General features: G+C 53.1%; 1 protein-coding gene across 2 annotated transcripts in view; it reads right to left on the bottom strand.

Moving 5' to 3' along the window:
* PHGDH (phosphoglycerate dehydrogenase) overlaps positions 1 to 19,133 on the bottom strand; it is a 29,956-nt gene that overhangs the window by 1,166 nt on the left and 9,657 nt on the right. Inside the window, exons 4-11 of one of the 2 annotated variants that reach the window (XM_032604662.1) lie at positions 16,479 to 16,533; positions 16,292 to 16,390; positions 7,618 to 7,750; positions 6,919 to 7,067; positions 5,199 to 5,351; positions 2,208 to 2,340; positions 838 to 968; positions 7 to 244 (exon numbers count right to left, since the gene is read on the bottom strand). In XM_032604662.1, coding sequence (XP_032460553.1) covers positions 7 to 244; positions 838 to 968; positions 2,208 to 2,340; positions 5,199 to 5,351; positions 6,919 to 7,067; positions 7,618 to 7,750; positions 16,292 to 16,390; positions 16,479 to 16,533 — 1,091 coding nt within the window. The remainder of the gene's footprint in view (positions 1 to 6; positions 245 to 837; positions 969 to 2,207; positions 2,341 to 5,198; positions 5,352 to 6,918; positions 7,068 to 7,617; positions 7,751 to 16,291; positions 16,391 to 16,478; positions 16,534 to 19,133) is intronic. The other variant, XM_032604670.1, reaches the window with a different exon arrangement.

The raw sequence follows: 19,133 nt of genomic DNA, 5'->3' as shown, positions 1-19,133 counted from the left end.
CCTCACCAATCATGGTCGGCAGCATCGCAGGGTTGGAGGGGTGAGTCCTGAACATGAGCAGCGGCAGGCCCCGGTGGAGAGGCACCTCTGGTCTGAAGACAGCTCCGTTGAGTGCCTGCAGCACAGGCGTGGTGCCCTGGACCCAGCCCACGGCCTGGTAGGGGGCACCTGCCAGGGCCACGGTCAGGAGGCATTTCCCGCAGCCCTGCTCCCCTGGTGCAGCAGGGCTGTGGGAAGTGGTTACCTGCAGAGAGAAGGCAAAAAGGCACAGTGACGCCCACCCCCTCCCTAGGCCTAATCGCCAATTTATAGGGCTTCAGCCCTGCGGCCACGCCACGCTCAGCAATTCCGGGCGGTGGGGAGAGGGCAGATGGGGAAGCCATGAGGGGCGGCAGAGGCTAAGAGGATGTGCGGCGAGCTCCCGGAGTCTGCAGACAAACCAGGAACCCGGGTGCCGTGGTAAAGGGGCACTGGTTGGAGAATCAGGGGCCGAGCACGCCGGGCTATCTCCCAGCTCTCAGCCGGGCTCCTCGATTTCCTCAGCTGTGAAGTGGGGCTCCTGCTGCCCCTCCCACTCACAGAGCACTTATACGCAAAGCACTTTCACGAGTGTTAGTTCACTCGTAGCGATGCTCGGGGCCGGTGTTAGCTGCACTCTGCAAGTGAAGAGATCACAGCTACTCCTCACAGGCAGACACTGTCACCTGCAGGACTGGCGCCCAGGGCTCCCGCTCGGGGAGCAGAGCTGCAAGGTGCTCTGAACGCAGGCGAGGAAAGCATTGCTGACCCGGGAAGGAGGGGATGGAGGGGAGGGGAGGGGAGGGGAGGGGTGCGCACATCGAGGCCGGACTCTTTCACCAGCAGCTTGGCATTCACCAGGTTCACCTCCACCTGACGGGAAGCATCCTTCAGGAGGCCAACGATGACGGCGGGGGTCAGGCAGTTCCCAGAGTTCTTCAGGGACAATCCTGGGGACCCAGAGAAGCCACCGTAAGGCCACTGTGTGTAGAACAACAAGGGGGTGGGCAGCACATCACTGGCCCTGAGCTCTGGGTCACGGCTCCTCACTGACCTGGGGGCCCAACTCCAGCCTGCCAGGCGGTTCTGCTTTCCTCTGCAGGCAGAGAGGTGGCCGGGGTGGGGGACACACGGGGGGTCCACGCCAGGACACCGGGGATGCTCTACACCAGTTTAAGAAGCTCTTCTCCAGAACCCGGCCTAACTCTGCTGCCCCGCACACCTGCCCCTGGCCTGTCCGCCCTGGCCTGCCTGTCCTTCCCCAAAGGGACACTTGAAAATTATCCTACCCTCATCCCTACTCGGCACTCAGGCCCTTGCCAGCCTTAGGAAATGGAAGCAGGAAGGGGCGACTAAAGCAGCTGGGCCCACTTCCCTGTCTTGTCTCCTTGAGGCCTCAGCACTACGGCCAGCGAGGCCCCTGGCTCTGCCCCTGCCTGGTGCCGGCAATGCTCAGGTTCTACCTGCCTCCGCTCCAGTCTCTCTCCAAGGGAAGGGATGCCCAATGGTCAACGGGGAGGACAAGCCCCTGCAGGGTTCAGGGGACCGGGGCCCTCCCTGGTCTGTCAACCACGCCTGCACAGGGCTGGACCCACTGCACAGGCGGCCAGAGCCTGCAGAGGGGCAGACAGCGGGGACTGCTCCCGCCCCCACTCCCTGGCAGAGCAAATGCCTCTGTGGGCATCAGCCTGCCCGAGGGCCCACCTGAGGATGTCAGAGCACAAAATGTCCTCGCCGCCTGCCTCGTCTGACACCCCCGCCCTGGCTTTCACTTCACAGGTGAAGAACTCACAGCTCAGAGAAGGAACAGTCCCACAGCAGGTAAGCAACAGGGTCAAAACCAGAATAAAATGTTCTGTTGCTTCACCCGGACTCCCTCCACCAATCCTACTGCTTCGCACGTGAAATTCCAAATCTTACGGAGGTCCCTCTTGCACCCCAAACATGCATGTCTTAAAAAGACTGCATAAACGTGATTTACGAAAATTAAGTATATCTCCCAATAACTTTTTGTACTCATCCTCCTCAGTAGCAAGCAAGCCATACTCAGACCAAACGTGAAACGCGGAGTCACAAGAGCGGGGTCACCTCTGCGTCCCTCACTGGTCTGTGGTCTGCAGCAGACACACCCGGTGGGGTGCCGAGTCCACGCCCCTCTTCCTTCTCCCTCTGCAGAGTTCCCGGCTTACCCTGTGTTACCACCTGAATGGTCCCTTTGGGGGACCCAGCCCAGGCTTGCATCAGTGCCCCAAGAGCTTCTGCCAGACCAATCCAAGGCTTGGTGTGTGGAGAGAAGGCACTGGTAAGGGCCTGGGCGTTTACCTGCAGAGAGAGGGGAGCAGGGCAGAGGTCAGGAAGGGATGGGACAGGGCACACCTGCCCAACTTGGCCCCCAAACAAGGTCTTACTGCTGAGACTCAGCTCCACGTGGAGAGCAGGTGGCATGGGGCCACCCTTGCTTTGGGTGCCTGGGGGGTGATAACCTCCACTAGCCACCAACAAGGTGACAACAACTTGTTCCCATAGCTGAGGAGAGCTATAGAGCCGGAAAAGGGCACAAAAGGCTAAGACCACTTCAAACTGCCAGAAGGGAGTGGGAAGATGGGGAAAAGGACATCTCCCTCTTCTCTGAACATGTGCCAGTGCCCCCAACCCACTCCACCAGAGACTTGTTTCTCCTGTGCTGGGGAAGGAAGATGAGTCTTTGACATAAAACGTATGGGGAGGGCTTCCCTGGTGGCTCAGTGGTTAAGGATCCACCTACCAACGCAGGGGACACGGGTTCGTGCCCCGACCCGGGAAGATCCCACATGCCGCGGAGCGGCTGGGCCCGTGAGCCATGGCCGCTGAGCCTGTGCGTCCGGAGCCTGTGCTCCGCAACGGGAGAGGCCACAGCAGTGAGAGGCCCGCGTACCGCAAAAAAAAAAAAAAGAAAAAAAAAAGAAACCCGGGTTGGATGCAAATCAATCAGGCAGCTCTAAGATGTAATGAAAAGAAAACATGGACGTTTCTATTCCTGTTTTCATAAAAGACACAACTGGCAGAGAATTAAAGAAGAGAGACTTGTGATGACAGAAACAACCAAGGAGGCAGGACCCCCAGCAGACCCTTCTGTGTAAGGGGCATCCTGGTGTGATCGCACCCTGCGGCCGGGTCCCCTTTGATCCTCTCCGAAGGGCACAGAAAGGGCAGTGAGTCCCAGAGCTACAGGAGGAGAACTGAAGGGCCAGGCCACAGCTGGGGTGTGAAAGCCTGCAGCAGGCAGCAGGAAAGTGCTCAACTGAGAAGCCCCAAAGGCAGGCGTCACGCTTGGTCAGGTGCATGCACAGGCCAGGACGGTGCTTCCCCCGGGTCTGCTGAGTAAAAGGAGCGTCTGTCTTCTCTAGAAGATGAGTGGGAGGCTCCAGGAAGAGCCAATGCACTGGGGCACCAACCTTACCCTAATGCTAGTCTGTTTCTCACATTAGAGCAGAACTGGAGAGGACCTGGTAAAGAATGAGGGACAGAGGAGTTTCCCATGTGACAAATATGTCTTTCTTACACATGCCTACTCTACCCCACCAGCTGTTGTGGCTGGAGAGTTCAATTTGCCTAAGTTTAACAATTTGACTAGGAGATGTGACCTCTTATGTAAGAAGGGGATATTTTGTGGGCCCATTTGATGGAGCTGGTGTTGAGTCCCCGTCATGAAAAGGCCTGGAACGCCACCACTCCCTGAATAACTCATAAGGGCTGCACCGCTGAGGGCTGTACCCTGCCTTGTGAGTGGACAGAAAAAAGAAAAGCCAAGCCCAGCCCAGACTGGGTAGCAATGGTCACGGTGGCCCAAACCTCACCTGGGTCCCCTCCAGCCTCACGGGGGGAGGAATGAACTGCTTAGAAGCCCACGGCATGCAAAGGAAGTGAGAAAGAGTGCCCTGTCTTGAGAAGCCCACAGACACAACACAGAGAGAGGGTGCAGACATGGATGGGTACGTGTCTTTGTTGACCACCGAGCTGTGGCCACTGCCAGGCTGTCCCAGCCTGCCCGTCGCACCTGCGATGGCTGCCCCCGAGGAGCCCTCCTATGGGACAGCAGTAGGCTCCTTTACTTTCTCAGGGTGTAGAGGCCACAGCGGCCTGGGCTCTTAAACCAGGGCTGGCGGGGTTGAACAAAGCATCCTGTGTGTCTCCTGCCGCAGTTCGGTCCTCAGAGGCAAAAATGCCTGTGTTGAGGGTCAGCCAGGAGGGTCAGGGACCACCCCCAAGCCGCGCCCCAACTCTCATTCATTATTGGTTAAATGCTCCAGGCAGAGCCACACGAACTGCAGAGAAGCTTACATCCTTTTGGTTTTGGTGGTGTTTTCTTTTTTGTTGTTTGTCCTCTGAGAACTTAGAATTTAATTAAGAACTAAGATATAAACTCATGAAATGTCAATAATAGGAGAGAATGTGACTCACTGCAAAAGGGTTGGGATGGAGCTAGAAAGGCCGCGCAAACCCCTTGATGGACAGCTATGCCTTCCTTATTCACCTCCATATCCCCAAAGGGCTCTGACGGTATCTGGTACCCACTGGAGTTTAGGGACCATCTGAAGACTGAGTGAATGAGACAGGACTTGAAGTATAAGTCAAGGAACACGTACCCGGAAGGGCCCACTGTGAGCACAGTCAAGAAACCACGACTTGGGGAAAGAAAGGGGGCCAGTTGGCTTGGAGGCTTCCTATGGGGAAGATGGATGCAGGCTTCTGGGCAGGGCATCCCTGCTCAGGGTCCTAAGAGAGATGGGCTGAAAGGCGAGCGCTCGGGGTCACGAGGTGAGAACGCCCTCTCGGGGCTTTCTCCACAGGCCGTCCCCCACCTGCCCCTACCGCGGGCATTCCACCATCATGCCAGCCACACTCCTTCACTCCCAAGGCCTGTGGAGAACAAAGGAGCCTTTCTCCAGAGGCAGGGCACTGGGAAAAAACACAATCTCAGCAGTGAGCCTACAATATAAACAAGCTAAGCTGGCTCCTTGCTGCCGGGCCTCAGCTCTCAAGGCTAAGCGGGGGCAGCTCCTGCCACCCCACCCAGAGCACTGGCTCAAGTACAGTCCCTTATCTTCGGCTCCCTGGGCTGAATCTGGTCCCAGCGACAACACGCCCTTCTGCGACTCCTCCCTCTGACCTCCGGGCCCAGCCCCACATGGCATACTTACTACTCCCGCCAGAGATTTCCCCTTCACCATGTCCACGAACTGGATGGCAATTTCTTTCCCGCAGCGGCTCTGGGCCTCCTTGGTGCTGGCGCCCAGGTGGGGGCAGCTGATGACGTTCTCGTGGTCCACCAAGGCCCGGTCCCGGGGTGGCTCCTGCCCAGAAAGAGACACCTCTGGGTGGGCTGCTTCAGACGGCCCCAGGGAGTTGGAGGGGAAGAGGGCAGGGGTGATGCTGCCTCCTACTTCCGTTTTGTCTGGGTGGTCACTGGACTCAATAATAACCGTCTTCCTCATGAATGTTCCATCACAGCAGAGTAGACGGAGCTGTAGACCGGATTCCAATCTCAGCTCCACCACTTACTACCTATGTGCTTTTGGGCAAAAGCTCCATCTCTCTGAGCCTCAGTTTCCCTATCTATAAAATGGGTTACTACTACCTATCTCCTAACACTATTATGGAGATTATGCAGTAATAAAGGAGGTTCTCAACCAGTGGTAGCTGGTATAGCTGATATTGGTTTTTTCCCTCTAGCCCCTGCCCCAAGTCCAGTCCACCCCTCAGCACTTACTGTCAGCTCTTAGCACAGAGGCAGGCTCTTTGAGGGCATTCCACACGGGTGTTGCATCCTGGCTCTCACCAGGACAGGCGGCCCACCTGGCCACCCTTACCCCACCCTCCAGTGCCCCTGCCACCCCTTCTGCTCACCGGGCACAATATAGGGGCCTCGGACATGTTATTTAGGCCTCCTCTCTTCTGCATTCTCCCCAGGACTCTATCGGCTCCCACGGGATTTGGCCACATAGGTCCGTGAGTGCCGGCCGCAGAGTAGTAAGTGCCATGGGGAGGCCAAAGAGAGCAGGAGGAAGGTGCTGTGTTAGGGAGACGGCAATATAAACAAGGGTCAGGCACACCCTTGCCTTCAAGGAGCTGACGATGTAGCTGAGAGAGATGCCCAGGACCACAAACCCAACGCATGCTGTGCCCTGGGCAGGGAACAGACACTGAGTGCTACAGGGGGTCAGAGGGCCAGGGTCTTGCCAAGGCCACAAAGCTGGTAACGAGCAAACCCCCGCTGCCTAATCCAAAGCCCGTGCTTTTTCCCCGATCTCCGATGCCGAGGTGGGATTTTTAAGAGAGGTGGACAGGATTCGAGTGGAAGTGCTATCGGGTGTGAGGGCAGGATGGGGGCAGTGGGTGAGCAGATGCTATATCTCTGCTCCTGCACAGAGACCTAGGGACAGCAGCCTCTGGGACCAGGGGAACATGTCTAACCAGTATCCTCGGCTTCCTTCCCGCTGTGGGAAGAGAGGAAGGGAAAGGAAAGCCAACATACACTGGGTGGAATGTCTTCTTGGCAGTGGGATTCATTTCACCAGAGATCTGTATCAATACCTTAAACCCCTCTCTGCCTGACCCAAATCCTCCGCCTCAGAACTGATCTGCTGCTCTGTCTTCCTCTGAACTTATCAACAGGGTAGCCGTCCAGGAGCCCAAGCCCAGGAATGCATCCTATATAAACTCTGAGTTTTGCAGAAGACAGCTCGGCTGCCTCTGTACCAGGCTCTGCACTGGGCTCCTCAAACCACAGACGTGTTACTTTTGGCGACACAATTTCTCCCGCTAGAGACAGGAAGCTCAAGGTCTTTGCACAGCTGGGCTTGCAGCCCAAGTCCCTCTGCTCTGGTCTCCCGTCCCCACCAACACTGAGCAGGGACTCACCTCTGTGAAAACGTCCAGCGCGGCTCCAGCACACTGACCCGACTGCAGGGCCCGGAGCAGGGCGCCTTCGTCCACAATCCCTCCGCGAGCACAGTTCACCACACGCACCCCCTTCTTGCACTGGGCAAAGGTGCTGTCGTTCAGCAGGCCTGGAACGGAGGGAGGAGCTTTCCTGCGGCACTGGTGTGGGGATCCCCGTGCTCTCCCCACTGCACTGGCCACCGCACCGGCTCCATGGCCACCGCACCGGCTCCAAAGGCCCTCTCTCCCTCCCACCAGCTCTTCGCCACACACCTCCTTTCTGGGGGACCACGGTCTTTCTGGTCTCGCTGCTCCCTTCTCAGATGCTCTGGGGCAGGAGTCCTTGTCATGGATTTGGACCAGACTCAGTTTAGAAACATCCCAAATATCCCCGAGATATTAGTGCTGCCGGCAGTGGTCCCAGGAAGTACTCATGGGGTCACTGGTCCTACATGTTGACCCAGCCCACCCAGACCCTGTGCATTTCTACCTAACTCACCCCTCCTCGGTCTGATGCAAGGCCATGTAACAAAATATCACCGTGCTCCACGCTCACAGGATCTGAATGGGCCACCGCCACAGCTGGTCCCCAGCATAGGTGGAAAGGCCAGATTGAGGGCCCACCCTTATCTGGTCTGTGGCTTCTGTGGCCAACGCACAAGGTAGGGGCACACCTACCTGTGGTGGAAGGCAGGAGAGGTGTGTGCACAGAGATAAAGTCACAGAGAGGCCAGATCTCCTCCAAGGGCACCTGCTGCACACCGAAGGAGGCCGAGACCTCTGGCGAAATGATGGGGTCATACCCTATGGTCTGGGGAAGTCAGAGAGGGAGAGTAGGTGTCACTGTTCATTATTAGCACTGGTATTACTAGTCACGGCAGCCACTTATGGAGCACTGACCCTATGCCCCGCACCACAGTTAAGCCTTCCCCAACACCTGTCTACCTCTCACGACAATACAACCGGGTTGGCACTATTCTTCTTCCTTCATTAGAGCTGAAGGGAGTGGAGCTTACACACTGGAGGGGGCGGCGCCAGAGTTCAAAGGCAGGTTCGCCCACCTCCAAGCTCTGAACCACGAACGGGTGCAGGAACAGCCGGTTGGACCAGTGGAGCTCAGACACCCTTGGAAAGTGGGGAGCCCACGTGAGGCAGGACGATCCTGCGGGAAGCCGTGACGCGGTCGGAGGGCACGAGGGAAATGCGGGAGAAGCTGGCTGCAGCCGGAGGCCCCACAGGCCAGAAGACAGAGGCAGGTGCACCGCCCACTTCAACAGAGCGAGGAAGAGATGAGGGAGGAGGACAGTGGTGGTGCTGAGCGGGTTACCAAGGAGACGGGACTCGCCACTGGGGAAGACGGTGAAACACCAGCGCTGACACCAGCGGGGAGAGTACGGTCCCCTCTCCTGAAGTTTCTTTTAACAAGACTTAAAGTGCATCTCGTTTTGGAAGGCATAACTTGGTGACTAATCGCGCAGAGAGGTATAAATGACTAACGACAAATCCTTTCAACAAGGCAGGTTTGACTGGGATGGAGAAGGACATCAAGAGAGGGAAAGTGAGACATAAAGGCACCGTGGGTGGGGAGGACCCAGAAAGAAGCCCGGTCTGGGCTGGCTGGGGAGTGGGTGGGCCCCCAAAGCAGAGGGACCGCCCTGAGGCTGCGGAGAAGGAGGGAAGTTTGACGCCTGGGAGATGGGGACAGACAAGAAACTCGGGGGTGTAAACTTCATCAACCCTATGAAATCAGCTAAAGGTCGTCACATATTGATGGGAAGAGGGGAAGGTGGAGAAGACAAAGCTCAGGAGAAGGAAGAAAGGACACAGACTCATAGCGGATAATGGCAAACATCTTTAGCATTCACTATGTGTCTCAAACCTCCTTAGGTACTATTATTTCCCTGTTTTACATATGAGGAAACGAAGGTGGAGGTTAAATGATTTAGCCAAGGTCCTAAGAGTAGCAAGTGGTAGAGCTGGGACACAAGTATTCTGACTCCAGGGCCTGCACTCCTAATGCCTGCCCGCCAACTGAGCTGGGCAGGCTGGCAGGACCCAGGATACGGCCTCTGAACCAGTGAACCAGGAGCTGGACCTGAGTCCTGCCTCAGTCACTGTCGACTGCGTGTCAAGGTGCAAGTCAGTGCCTCCAGACCTGGGTCCTCAACTCTACGTAAAGAAGCAGGTGGATGATTTCAAAGTCACCCCTGCTCTGACTTCCAACAATTCAACATTCCATGAAAAGAAAGCTCCCTTAGCCCTGAGAAAATGTTCAGAGTTGGCCCAGGATTAAACAAAAACAAACAGAAAGAACTTCAACAGTGGTCATCTCTAGGTGGTAGGATTAATTTTTCTCTTTTATGCTTTCCTACGCTCGTTTAACTTTCCCCCACTGATCATGAATTTCTTTTGAAATTAGGGAAATATACAAGTTATTTTAGAAAATAATGGCACAGAAGATTGCTATATCAAGTCGGCACTCCTAGAGAAGAAACTGAAAACGGTTATGAACAAGGTGTCACTTCTGGATCACGTTTTTCATCATCAGCCTTGTGGGACAACAAACACCGGGTGGGTCCCACTCCGACCTCCAGCAGAGGTTTAGGAGAAAGAGGCTGCCTCTCAGATGCCCTACCGGATCGTGAGCTCGGGACCGCCTCAGCCCCACGTGGCCATTCCCCCAGATGTAACCTCCTCGTTTCTCTTGGGGAGAATGAAACGCCCAGGGGAGGGGAGAGGATCCTGCCCTTGTCCTCACAAGTCTTCTTTGTCCGTGGGCTCTGAGGCTGGTTGGAACAACGGCCCCGTTCATTTCTAAGCCAGATGTACTTTTCCTCATGTGGAGTGGGAAGAGGGTAGGGACACCAACGGAGGTCACACAGCCAAGCCCGATGGAGGGGGTTCACACAACTCTATTGGCTCTGGGCTCCTAGGAGTCCAGAAGTAGCACGGGGCTGCCGGGAGGAAGGGTCTTGCAGGCCAAGCCTGGCCCAGCGCCCCCGCTGCAGCTGCCTGGGTCTAAAGGGAAGCGGACGGCGTGGGGTGGGGGGAAGAGGAGGGATAAGCATCTACCACAGCGGTCAGCAGGCCCCGACTCAGCTTCCTTTCACAGAGAAACAGTACCTCGTTCACCTGCAGACAACTGCAGGGGAAGAATTCTACCCTGTTCTCATTTTTCACTCAAAATACCCAGGGCGGACAGGAGCTGAGCTCAACTAAGGGCTGGGGTTCTTATATCAGGGGACCACGTTGCCAGAGATAAAAAGGGTGATAGCAGGCCCGGGAGACCAATCCTGAGTCGGGTCCTAACGTATCCTGGATAGGTCAGATGGCCTCATGTGCAGAAATCAGGACACTCGCGGTTACACACATCTGTTATTCCTAGAGAGGAGCCTTGGGGAGCTGCATAAAGGGATGCCCCACCTCACCCCGTCCCGGGACTCCTGACGTTGGGGCGGCAGAGGAACCCTAGGTTTTCAAGCGGAGCTCCAGGGTGACGTCCTAGCTGCCGTCCTAGAAGGCAGCCTTGGGAGGCTGAGCTTGCTGCTTCCGGTCCCCTGGCTGACCGTGGCCGGAGGAGAGCAAGAAGGCCTTCAAGGTAAAGGGGCTCCAACAGGGGAGCCTAACGGTCACGCCCCCTCTCTACCCCAGAGCCAATCTTGGGGCTTAGCGTTGGTGCTCTCCCCCAACACGATGAAACCTTACACAGAAACTCCGTATAAAACCAGATCGATTCAAAGGTGCAGAGGTGAAGGCCCAGAGCCCCACCACCTGCTCTCTTTCTGGGCCCATACCCCAGGTCCTTATTCTATATCTGAAAATATTTGAACGTCACCGCTCTAGGGCAGTAGGAATTCCAGGTACCAGACTGAGATGGCGGCTGCCTGTCCTGCGAATGGCTGAGCACAGGGACACGGGGCAGGGACTGATTAATGAGCAGGGAACAGGAATAAAGACGGCGGTGGTGGAGTGGGGCAAAAAGCACCAGACTGGAACTCAGGAGGCCCAGAGTCTGAGCTGGACTCCACCCCTTACTCATCCTATTATCTTGAGCGTATCACATAAGCTCCCTGGGCCTCAGTTTCCTTATCAGTAAAACTGGGTTAATAATATTGACCCCAGAGGGTCATTGTAAGCACAGTATCTAACACAGCAGATCTCAGTCAATATTAGCAGGACCTGAAAGAATCGGTGACAACTGGTGCCTCGGGTTCAACGTCCATCCCTCTGGGCTAACGTCAGACTTATCACAGCCCTGGCCACAAAGAAACTGTTAAGAGATGCTGGTCTGCTCCTCACAGAAAACCCTGAAAAGAAAGTGCAAGGCTCAGCCCCTGGTTGGCTGGGGCCTGTTGACCCATTCTAGGGGACAGGCCAGCTTGAATGCGTTGAGCCTCCAGAGTTATAACCCGTTATCCAGCAACACTATTGAGAAAAAGTTTCAAGCAGAAAGAACATTACAGAGTGTAAGACCCAAATGATTCAGAACACCAGCAGGCTGCAGGCTGCCAGAATTATCCTGAAACCCACATCTGCACCTGTGACTCAAAGCAAAGACAGCAGCTGCTCTAAGGTGGAAACCAAGGCTCCTTCTAGGCCTGTGCTGGCATAAGTGGGCTCTTCGCCCACCGATCCCCACCCGGCTAAGCTCCCCCTTCCTTAAGTGACCAGACAGTCACAAAGAAAGGAAGGGAAAGGGGTGGTCCACCCCCAGTATCTGAGCCCAAGAAGGTCTCTCCTTACAGCTCCTGTGATATGAAGGGGAGCCCTTTTTTTTTTTTTTTAAACTATTTAATAGGTTTTATTCTACACATTTATAAAAGTAACAGTTTTACCAGGGAAATAGTTTTCACCCAACCACCATATATCTGAAAGTATTATGTTGAAGTATAAACTCAAAATGAGGCCAAGTAGGCTCAGTAATACTGGGGCTTATAATGTAGGAACTGAGACTTCCCCAATCTGGAGGAGTTCCATGACCCTAGAAGAGCAGGCACTGTTGTCACTTGGAGCAAGAATGGTAGACAGAGGTCCTGCATCAGCTACACTTTTCAGTATTGGTGAAAATGAAAACTGTCCACCTGTTTTGATGCCTGTTCAGTCACACAAGAGAAAGCCATGAATGTTCCTCGCTTTCACAGTCCGGTTTGCTTAGGGAGGACATTTTCCCTGGGCATGTTGGAAAAACGGGGAAAACCATGATTTCATCTGTTACACTTTTTTTTTTGCACACACTTTTCACCAAAAAATTTTCCTTGTAACAAAATGAAACTACCCGAAGAGTAGTTTCGGATAGTTTAAATCCTGATACCTTAGAGAGGGTCAGATAATAGTTGTCCATTAGCAGCCTAATTAGAGATAAACAGCCTGGTGACAGATCAGGAACACGATAAGACCCCAGGTGCCAGGAGAGAAGAGGATGATAAAGATAAACTTTACAAGCTTTGCTGTTTCGCCCGAGCCAGCCCAGCCAGAACTACTCAAAGTGTCCCCTATGACTACTGGTCCACTCTATGTCTTTAATTAGGTTGTTCTCCCAAGTTACTGTAACAAACCCAGTCCTTAATAATTTGACACCGTTGCCTAGGACCACACAGTAAACTCACTGCCAGGACCATTTCACAGTTTAAAGAAAGTGGTAGCCCACTGGGATGATGGATGTTCACAGACATCAGGGCTCACAGGGCATCTGTGTCTATGTTCACACCCCCTCTTCACATGCTGGCCAAGTGGTTATCCAGTCTTGCAGGTATATCTGCAGAGATGCGGGACTCACTCTCTCCTGAGACCATTCGTTCTACTGGGGGCCAGCTCTGTAGCTCTGCCCCTCCAGCTTACACCTAGTGGTCCTCCCTGGATCTACTTCTTAGAGAGCGTGACTCTTCTCTAGGACTTCTGTTTAGCTATTTGAAGGCCTCCACTGTGACTCCCAAGTCTTGATGGGTTCAGTGACCCAAGTGCCTTCAGCCCTTTCTTAGGAAACACAGACATGAGCTCCCTCACCATCACCCTCTGTCTCCAAAGCTTTCACAGTCTCCCAGAACTTGGGGTCTTTGACTGCTCAAATACTCACACAGGGGCTGATCAGTACACAGCATGAAGAATGTCACCTCCCTTGCTCTGAATGTCATACTTCTTTTAATGCTGCCGAAAGTCACATAAACTTTTCTATCAATCATATCACTCACTGTTAACCACACTGCACTGTTGTCAAACAAAGGCCTCCTCCCCTAGAAAAAGCCTTTTATATTCACCTCTACACCCAAGTCTAGTTGCTCTGGAGGCTCATATGTAGGGCACTGATGTATCACAAACAAAGTTCCTATTAGAGTGCCCAAGTATTCTAGACTTCGAATGTCTTTTAGGACCTGATTCTGCACTTTTAAGTATTAACTACTTTTCTCCTTGCTTCCTGTCATCCACAAATGACACATCATCCAGGCTGTTGATGAGGATGGTGGACAAGGTAGAGCCCTGCACCATCCTGTACAATCTCCCTACAGACTGAGTCGGATCCCTCTTTCAACCAGTTACTAAACCCTTAGCACCACGCTCACGGTCTCCATCTTCACCCCGAGGGTATCATGAAAGACCTCACCAACGCTTGCTAAAGTCCACATCTGCAAACAATCTAAATGTCCATCACTGAAGGAATAGCCAAACAAAATCAATTTATCCCTACAAAGGAATTCCATGCAACAGTTTTAAAATATGGTAAATCTATTTATTCCAAGACATACGTTTTTATCTTAACGACATGCACAATATTCCATTCTCTCTAGAAATAGAATTCCTCTATAGGCATAGAACTCTATGCATTCCATATAAATGCATGGAAAAAATCTGAGATGACACAGATCAAACTGACGTTACCTGTGAGGAAACTCTGACTGGTATGGTCATTTAGGAGACCTCTATCTATATTTCAGTTTTTATGAGAATGCACTGACTTATTATATGAATACAATATCATTTTAAATAGTCAAGATGTATGACATCCAGGGAGTCCCATGATATTACCAGTTTAATACTGATTTCCAAAGAGAGACCAAGGCTAGTTTGAAACAACTTGTGTTTCGTAAACGCTAATCAGACAGCGTCCTGTTTGGATGCTAAGTCATCTCTTTTACAATTTGCTCAAGAATCTCCCTTCCTTGCCCTTTAGAAAATCTTGCTTTCCACAACTGCTTGAACATGAACCGAGGTTCACTTGATGCAGGTCAGTGATCTGCTGGCCTGAGACGAGATTAAGAATGTGTTGGGACCTGGAAACACGTTAAGGAGCTGGGTCAAAGTGAGTAGCTGAGCACGAAGAGACACCACTTGGGCCAGTGGGAAAGGACCAGAGCCAGGCTGCTCTTGAGGGGCTGGGGTTGGGGGGATATCCCAAGGTGTGTTCCGGGTTTCTAAAGAGCATGTCCCAGAAGCAAGACGGTCTAGAGTAACCCTCCAGAGACATCTGGACAGAAGGAACCCCCAGCGAAGCAGCTACATGCTGCAACACACCAAAAAAGGCACCTACATGCTCAAAACCACGCTGGGAATAAAACGTGTGGGCACGTGGTGAGCGTTATGCCAGAGACACAGATTAACACTCGTAGGCAGGCTCTAGGCATCTCTGAGCTGGGCCCTGTCAGTCACTTCCGCTGTTGATGCTCAAGGTCCTACCTCCCTCTGTGCCTCTAGGAAGCAGCCCTGGCAGCGGTTAAGTAGCTGAGTGGTGCCAAAGGAACAGACAAGCTTATCTTATCCATCACTTCAATCATTCAAGACATGAGGCGGGACTTCTTGTCTGACTTAAGTCACTGCCTGAGTCTCAATTCCTTGACAATGAGTGTTCCTGAGCTAGAAGAGCCTGGTGTGCTGTGGCACCCTGCGGAAGGGGAGTGCACGTGACAGAACGGCTGCTGGGCCTGGCAACCATCCCAAAGTCACTGTATCATCGATGAAACGCTCACCTGTTTGGTTACCTGTGCCCCGAGTTTTACTTCACCCTGACCCCTGCTGTTAGATGATCAGAATTTTTCATGAGCTGAACCTTTACCTTGATCCCTCACCAATGAGGAAAAAGGAGAAAGTGCTCCCTGTGGCTACGGCACCTCACCACCCCTGCACAAAGGACGCGGCTTTGGTTTGTTTCCGTGATCAATGGATCCTGCTGGGCCACACCCACCTCTCACAGGGAGCCAGAAAAATGTCCCCGCCCTTCCCAGTGAGGAGGCTTAGAAACGATGTCTGGTTGACTTCAATTAATAGGGTGGGAAGTAGAGGCAGGGGAGAGAAGATGTGGATTGTGGTACAGTGGGTTGCCCACCTGGTTCTTGTCCACTGTCCATTTACTGCGAGTCCTTAGCAAAAACTTACAAACTCCAAAAGTCAACATAAAATTAAGGGTTAATCTATAAAGTCTCTACTAATGCAATGAAGGGGGGAGGGACATACAGAAAGGAAAGAGCAAGGGAAAAAGGGACAATTCCATAGCAGCTCTATGTAAATTTTTCTAGAACTGAAATGATCTGATTTTCAAAACCATTTTCCTTAATGTTTAACTAAAGCGTTCCTGGCTGCAGTTTGAACCCACAATCCCTCCCTCAACAGTCACAGGAAACATGGAGATGGCCACCAGCCGACCCAGCTGCTACACCTCTCTGGCCCACCTGGGCAGTCCTGTGGGCTTCCTCTCTTGGCTGAATGGCCTCTCGCCTCGGCAAGGTCTCCTGGATTGGCCCCGGGGGCTGGGGGTGGCACTGCTACTGATGACAACCCTCCCTCAACCAGAAGAACTCCTGAGCTCCCAGCATAGGATAAGAGAGAGAGCCCTGGTGGGCGGCGGGGGTCAGGGATGATTTCTGAGAGATGTGTGAGGTCTCCTGGCCACTGTGGGCTCCACGATCATTTCACAGCATATAGGCAAGCACCTTTCAATCTCTTCTGGACTATGGAGGGGAGCTAGAAGACGGATGGACAATTGCTCTGTTTTAAGGTTATAAATTTGCTCCTGTTTTCTGAATTATCACAGAAGACAGAAGCGGCAAAACAGGGAGGCCCTCGCAGAAGGGGAGGAAAGGAAGGGCAGGATACAAGACCCCTCTCAGCTCCATGGGGACTCAAGGCAATTACTCACCCCAGAGCTGAAGGACCTCCAGCAAGCATTCCCAGATGTTGAATTCAAAGGTCTAGATCAGCAGGCCAATGTTCCCTCCTCCCTGGCTTTGCCACCCATTCATTCAGGAGCTCTAAAGTGGGGGTCAGGCCCTCCTAGGGCAAAGCCTTTAGCTTCTCTCAAGCAAAGCGGCCTCCTCCAAAATTGCTATGGGAAGCCCCACATCAAAGTGGTCTGGTGACCTCTTACCTTCATCCCAAAGGATTGCATCCGGGTGGCCACCTCTCTCCCAATTCTGCCCAGGCCAAGAATTCCTAGGATCTTTCCATTCAGCTCTGTTCCCATGAACTGCAAACAGGGGAAGAAGTGGAAGTCAGCACCCAGAGTGGACCTCGGGCACCCAGCCAGGTGGAGTGAGGCAAAGCCGGCTGCTCACCTTCTTCCGTTCCCATTTGCCATCCTTCATGGAGGCCGTCGCCTGGGGAATCTGTCTGCAAGGACAGACAAAGTCAGCGGGCCCACCCAGACCCTGCCAGCCCAGGAAGGAGGCGCAATGTGAGGGCTGCACAGCCACTATTTCTGCCAGGCATCCCCCCAGGGAACCAAGCTCCAGCTGGGTCTGGGGGGCTTAGGTTCAGAAACACCGAGGATGGTCAAGGGAGGGTAGCAGGGGGAAACCCTTGGCAAGACCTGACTTGGAGCCCTGGGATTTGTCTCCAGCTAGGTGTCTGGGAGGAGGTTCTGAGTCCATCTCAGCGGCTGGAGTATCAGCCTGAGTGACTCTGGGCGTGTAAAAAGCAATAGCTAATCCTCCAGGGTTTGTAGGGATAATGAAATGGAGTATTGGTGGATTTTGGTAACATCAAATGTTCCAGAAATTTAAGAATTTCCATTTTCCTATTCCATCCAGAGCCATAACCTACAACATCTTCCACTGTATCAAGGGACAGCTGAATACTTATTCTCCCTTGAGAGTTAGGCTAGACTGGGGTGGGCGGGTGGTGTAGTCCAGACACTTCCAACAACCACACAACCTCCTGTCCCACCACACACACACACACACACACACACACACACACACACACACACACTCTCTCCACAGCTTATCTCCTGCTATTGGTCAACATGGAGGTCTGAGTCTCTATGTGTTTTCTGGAGAGGACAAAGGAAGTTAGGGCAATGTGAGAGGTCAGAGGGCAAGATGTGTCATGTGGGACATGGCCCTCCAGGATTCTCCAGAAGCTAGAAAGGAAGAGACAAGAGACAGTGTTTAAACATCAGCTCATTTAATGCTCACAACTGCATGGGGGTGGGGTGTGGCCACTGGGTGTTAAATACCTCACCCAGCATCACTCAACTAGAAGTAGGGGAATCGATTCAAAGCCAAGGAAGACATCCCCACCAGTTAGCCTCCTAAGTATTTAAATGCAGGTGTTCCTGCCGGCCACAAAATTCAGAGGTGTGTGCATGTCTGCGTGTGTGAAAGAGAAGAGATTCCAAGATAACTCTTCCTGTATTTCCACTTCACTGACTTCTTATAAAAAGCATTCTTTCCTGTCTACACATTACCAGGACACAGACTTCCATCTGAGGGTGAGGTTGATGGGAATCTGTTCTACGATCAGAGTCCCACAAACTCATGGGTAAACTCAGCAAAGCTTACATAACAAGTTCATGGAAGAAGCTCCATCTCACTGCTCTGGCCCGTGGAGCCTCATTTCAGGAATGTCATTTAGGACAATGGCTTGCCTTGAGGAAGTGCTCCCCCTTCAGCAAAGCCAGCCAGGTGAGATGCCTCTGACCCAGTGAGACAGAGCCCCCAGCTCTGGCCTCCCGACCTCTGCCCACCTGACTGCAAGATGCCATCTCAGAGATGTGCACGCAGCACCACAGAGCACAGGAAACCCTCACACCCTCCCTCTGGGCGCTCCACCCAGCTGGCCGTGGTGCCTCCCCAGGTTTCAACATTTCAGGATCCTCACCAGGCCAGTCTGAGGAGGACCATGACATGGGCAAGGGACCTCCCAAGAATTATACAGAGGCCGGCCTGACTTACAAGAGAAAATAAAGCAGGCACAACGGTGAAATCTACATTTGCTGTATTCTCTTCTCTTTCTTTCCGTGCCCTTGTTCTTCTCCAGCACCTCAGGAATAGGCAAAATCTGTTCAAAGTCCCCCACCGTGAGGCCCATTCAGCCCTGCTCTCCGCCCACATTGCCCAATGCTCTCAACTTTACCATGCACACTTCCCACACCCTCTACCGCTGCCCTGCTGGGAAAGTGGTCTGACTAAACCAGCACACAGGGGTTATGAGAGACTGGTGATTCCTTCTCATAGGGTGCTTCTTTCTTGGTTTTGATGATGAGTGAGGTCATGATGAGTGGCTGGCGACAGAGCGCTTCCCCTAAGTCATACCACTTTGCCTACTCCTTTAAGTAAAGCTGGTCTTGGAATAGGAGGAAGATTATTCCTGACTCGCAAGGGAAACACCACCTCCAGAAAAAAAGTGAGAGAATTAGAAAGCTGCACTGGGATCGCTCCCTCACCCCGCCCAAGAAACCAAAAAAAAAAAAAAAAACAAAACACTGAATTTAATAGCACAGGTGACACCAGGGCATCAGGCCTCAACACTTCTGCAGATGTTCCACGAGATCCAGACAGCCAGCTTAGGGACCCCTTCTGGGCTGGGTCCCTTCTGCTGTGCAATTCTCCCTGTTCTTCCCTTTCTCCAACCTCCTCTCCTCTTCACTGACCAGTGAATATCAGTGAATACCTAAGATCTCAGGTAGAAATCTTGGGGAAGAGTTAGAACAAAGGTGAACTCCCCCAGATCCTCTCCCAGCAGGGAGGAGAACAGGTCTTGAGAAGGGAAAGGAATCATTTCTCAGCCCAGAAGGTTTCAGGCCTGAGTAGTGACGTGAGGAGTCCTGGCTGCCTGGGTTCCTTGGTTTAAGGATCCGCAGATCTGCAAAGGGACCCAGAGCATCTTCGCGCCCTCCCACTGGCTCCTTGCCCTGCCCACTGACCCACTGCCTTTTCAACAGCAGTGTTCATACAGTCATTTTACCACCCAACACAGGAAGATTCATG

This window comes from Phocoena sinus, chromosome 1 (genome assembly GCF_008692025.1).
Source record: "Phocoena sinus isolate mPhoSin1 chromosome 1, mPhoSin1.pri, whole genome shotgun sequence".
NCBI lineage: Eukaryota > Metazoa > Chordata > Mammalia > Artiodactyla > Phocoenidae > Phocoena > Phocoena sinus.
This window is presented reverse-complemented; position numbering and strand designations above follow the sequence as displayed.